Source organism: Nicotiana attenuata, chromosome 11 (genome assembly GCF_001879085.1).
Source record: "Nicotiana attenuata strain UT chromosome 11, NIATTr2, whole genome shotgun sequence".
Lineage (NCBI taxonomy): Eukaryota > Viridiplantae > Streptophyta > Magnoliopsida > Solanales > Solanaceae > Nicotiana > Nicotiana attenuata.
This window is the reverse complement of record NC_031999.1, coordinates 23,520,401-23,525,400: the sequence shown is the minus strand read 5'-3', so window position 1 is coordinate 23,525,400 and position 5,000 is coordinate 23,520,401. Positions and strand designations below refer to the sequence as shown.

Below are 5,000 nucleotides of genomic sequence, written 5' to 3'. Positions count from 1 at the left end.
TCACCTGGTGTTTTAAACCCACTTTGGAGTCTGACTAATTCGAATTTGTCAAGACAATTTCACTTTGAATAAAATGCTTCTTACTAAAGACGATTTATTTCAGGGACGAACCTGAGATTTCTAATTAAGCATTGAGTGATACTTGCCGGTCCACCACAATTTTGCTGGTACAATTTGAAATTTTTATCACATTTTAAAATATTCTAATGAAAATAACCTCGAAAAAAATCCATAGCTGTAGGAGAAGAACATCTATGCACGTATCATATTTTTTTCAAGTATGAAAAAGTCACTCAAAATTATTAATGTGGCCCGTGTCGAATTCAGTAGTAAATATTGAACTTAATCATTTGAAATATTAGTGATAAATTCCATTTTGTTAGGGAGCGTTTTATTCCTAAATGCGGGATTCATCGTGAATCCAAATTTAATCGACCCCAATACCAATTTCACCGAATTTGGGAAAAAAATTAAAATAAATATTAAAATATTGATTGAAGAATTTTTCAACTGAAATTTAACACAAATCTTAAATTTCCAAAAATAAATAAAAATCTAACTTAGTTTAAATGATGTTGTGTCTTACTACTTTTTCGTTTTTTATAGTGTCGGGTCTATTTAATTGCTATCGCTTTTGCCTTACGTTTATATTCTGGTTTTCATGATGCTGTTATTTTTCCTATAGTATCTGTTAATGGTATTGATATTGTCTCTTTTCGTCTTCTTGAGCCGACGGTCTTTCGGAAACAACCTCTCTATTCCCTCGAGGTAGGGGTAGGAATAAGGTTTGTGTATACATTATCCTCCCCGAACCCTACTAATGAAATTTTACTGAATCGTCGTCGTTATTGTTGTTATAACTTAGTTCAAAGTGAGGTTCCCCACTCGACTTCCATTTTTTATTTTAATTTTTAATTTCGACTTTTCTTTTACATTCAATTTCAACAAAATATTTCAAACACCTACTAAAATCCTGGAATGAAATAGGAAAAAATTACTTTTAAAATTAAAAGAAAAAACCGCCACTGTTTTCACACTTTTGACGTCGCACGTGCGAGAGTTGAAAATGGCCACTGTTTTCTTTAGGGATTCAGACACGTCTTTGATTGATTCTGCTGCTCTCCTTTTACACGCAGCTCTGACTCCAAACTGTAAATTATTCAGAAAAAAAAAAATACACTACATTTCTTACACACTTCAAAGCTTACAACTTTGAGAAGAAAAATAAAAGAAAAAGAGCAATCTTTAACTTTGTTCATCTGTTCTTGAATTTGTATTTGATGATTTAATTCATGACCATGTAGATAAAGGGTGTTTGAATATACAAAAAAGTTTTGATTTTTATAAGAAAAATGAGTGTTTCTTTAAGTGTAATGACCTTTAATCTTCTTGAAGATCAGCCAGAAGACAGTCCAAATTCATGGGAAAAGAGGAAAGATTTGTGCATAAGTGTTATCACTAGTTATTCTCCTATGATTCTCTGTACCCAACAAGGTTTGAATACTGCTTTCTTTTTTTTTTTTTTTGCTTTCTATTTTTTAGTGGATCTTGATTGGTTTTGTGCTTTTTGCTCAAATGTGTGATTTGGGATTGCTTTGATTTTGTGATTTGGTTTATGGGGTTTGTGTTTTTTTGCAATTTTTCTCCTTTTGGTGTAGAACTGTAGATATAAGGAAGTATTATGAAAAATGGATGGTCTTTTGTTTAATCAATGTGTGATTTACTAATCTTTGCTTGTGTTTGTATTTAGGTGTGAAGTCACAGTTGGACTATCTTCAGCAGTGTTTGCAAGGTAACTTTTCTGATAAGTTTTTTTTCATTTTCATTATCTGTAAGAATTGGTTATTTTGCTTTTATAAAGAATTGTGTCAAATTGCCTACATGCTTGTGATCCTTAGAGTCAGATAACTATGAGACTCGGGGTAATGTTGCAGCTAATGTAGCTAAGGTCAAATTGAAGATGTTTGTTATCAACTTTCCTGGTTTTTCTTTGTTTGTGCAATATTCACAAAATGGTTGCCTGAGACAGATGTCAGTTTGACGAGGTGTCGTTGTCTGGTGCGGAGCTAGCCTTTGGGTTTGGGATTCGGACGAACCCAGTAGCTTTGGTTCCAAATGCTGCATTTGTCTTAAGAAATACAATTATTAATTTAGAACACAATAATTTAAAAAAGAGTAGAATCTCGAATCCGTAAGCTTCAAATCCCGACTCTGCTTCTGGTCGTTGCTTCGAGCTTATGTCATGTAAAGAATGTGCATCCGTATATGGAACAGACTTTAGTTGTATACAAGAGTAAGAGGTTGAGCATTTCCTAATTAAGGAGGAGCTTGTATTGGATAATTAGAAGTCTAGCCTTAAAAAATAAGTAGGTCAGATACCGATCAAAAAAATAATAATAATAAGTAGGTCAGGTAGCAAGCAATATTGCCAACTCATAAATATCATACTATTCTTGTTTTCTTCATTACACAGCACATACATTAAACAAGGATGTAGTAAGATCTGCTAGGCAGAAGACATGGAGAGGGCCTGTGGGATTGGGTAACGAGAACAAGCACGGCTTTTTGAAAGCTGCTCATGCTTTTTCAGGATAGGATATTCCTTGACGACTCTCATTTTCTTCTGAGGATTGTTAGTCTCATTTTTCGAAGATGGTGTTTTGGGAAAAAGTAACATTGGATGAACTGCAGAGTGGTATATACGATCTTGGTAAACTAGTTTTTCGGATAATCATCCTGTTCCCGCTAAAGTTAGGCCTTACAGCAGTACATCACCTCAACTTCAGTTCGTAAAATTTTGCTCGTTTGCATCTTTGTCTATTCACAACTTTAAGAATGATAGTTTAAAGAAAAAACTTGGGGGTACTACAGCTAATGTTTATTATGGAATGTTTGGTTGGAGAGAAATAGATGGATGTTTCTGGGGAATACGTGTTGTTGAATAGATTCAGGCCTCTGTTTATTCTAGCATTATGTTGATGGAGCAAGGATAAGTATATCTCCTCACCTTTTGATCTGTGCACCTGCGCGGATGAGCTAAGACTATTTGCTGTTGTGCTGACTTCTTATAAAGATAGCACGGCCACAGCCCTTTTCGTTTATCTTTTACATCCTGATTTTGTTTGGCACCTCCACTTTGACAGAAATGGAACTAATACTATCACATATCCATAAAAATGAATATTATTTATAGAAAAGTGTCCCTTTCTTCTCTGAGTAAATACAGCTCAAACCTCCTTTAGATCCTCCTTGTAGTATTTTCTCATTGCTATACAAACTCCTTGAACTGCCTTTTTGTTTTCTCAAACTCCTTTCACAATTTTGAATTCTGGTTGTACATTAGTGGAGAGGAAAGGGGAGTCTTCTCAAAAAAAAAAAAAAAAAAAACTGAAACAAAAATAAGCCGAGATAGTTATGAGGTTAATGAAGGATAGGAATCTTTATTTCGGGAATTTGGATGCAAGGCCATTAAATTATATATCACTTGGAAGATGTTGAGCCGGCAGTATTGTCTTTTTTTCTGAAGATTCCAAAGAAATGAAACAGCCTCTGAGTTGCAATCGAATTGTGTTAGTTGATATTTATCCTAAAAACTCCAGTTTTTGAGACTTGAACAATCAAAGGCTGTCAACTTAGTTAGATGTTGGTTTTACGCAGCACTGCGATTGCAAATTCTGGACGGGAGAGAGCAGGAGGCAAAGATAGGATGGTGTATTGAATAATAGGCATTACGATCGTACATATCCTATTTCTCGAGCTGTAGGCACTACATGTCCATGACTTAAAAGAATGAGGAGTATAGGGAGAAAAAAAATGGATTGAAACAAGGTGGTTCGTACATGTTATTATGCAAATTGACAACAACAACAACAACAACAACTCAGTAAAATACGCATACTTCACCCATACCCTAAGGGGGTAGAGAGGTTGTTTCCGATAGACCCTCGGTTCAAGGAGACGAAAAAGACAATATATCAGTACCATCAACAGAAACCATAGAAATAATAACAACATCTAAGTACCGGAAAATAGATGAAAAGCAATAACAGTAACACGTAAGAAAGGCTCAGTACTATGAAAAGTGGAAGAGAAGTGTGGACACAACAATAACCACTAGCAGTCTAGGACACAATCCTATCAGACTAGCCTCTCACCCAGCACGAAGTAGAAAAGAGCTCCACTAGCTCCTAACCTACAACCCTAATGCTCGACCTCCACACCTTCCTACCAAGGGTCATGTCCTCGGAAATCTGAAGCCTCGCCATGTCTTGCCTGATCACCTCTCCCCAATACTTCTTGAGCCGCCCTCTACCTTTTCTCATATTCGCCAAAGCCAACCGCTCACATCTCCTTACTGGGGCATTCGGGCTTCTCCTCCGCACGTGCCTGAACCATCTTAGCCTAGCTTCCCGCATCTTGTCATCCATCGGAGCCACGCTCACCTTCTCCCGAATATTTTTTATGCAAATTGAGATAAAAACAATAAAGGTAAAAGGAAAACAAGAGTTGAAGCTACATAATTTAAGTTGAGAAAAGTAGAGTGGCAGCCATTATCCCGAGTTTTGAAGTTGAAACAATGGATTTCTTGGTCATCGAAAAAAGACTTTCAAGTACCTTCGATCCTTCTTGTATGATTACTGAATATCATGTGTAATCTTACCTAGCTTACTTTATTCATAAAAAATAGGATGATGCATTTTAGTATTTTACAATACATTGTTCACGTTCAATATAAGGGAGTTAATGTGTCTTACTTTATTCACGGAAAATAGTATGATGCATTTTACAATTCAGTCTTCATATTCAATCTAAGGGAATTATTCAGTTGTCTTAGGAATAACAAAGGTGTATTTAATTCTTGGTTTTATTTTATTTGATAAGTGTTTTGGAACTGCATTCGTGATTTTCTTTTGTCCTTTTGAGTGTTAATATGCTGTAGAAGGAGCCAACGGTTGGTCTCTTATTTGCGAATCGTCTTATATTAGGTTATGAACAGTTTG

General features: G+C 35.5%; 1 protein-coding gene across 1 annotated transcript in view; it reads left to right on the top strand.

Annotated features, from left to right (window-relative positions):
* The window catches only part of LOC109234235, a 6,228-nt gene continuing 2,337 nt past the window's right edge, over window positions 1,110–5,000 (top strand). Inside the window, exons 1-3 of the mRNA XM_019400128.1 lie at window positions 1,110–1,494; window positions 1,751–1,792; window positions 4,986–5,000. The exon at window positions 4,986–5,000 is cut by the window's right edge and continues 68 nt beyond it. Coding sequence (XP_019255673.1) covers window positions 1,353–1,494; window positions 1,751–1,792; window positions 4,986–5,000 — 199 coding nt within the window. The 5' untranslated portion in view covers window positions 1,110–1,352. The remainder of the gene's footprint in view (window positions 1,495–1,750; window positions 1,793–4,985) is intronic.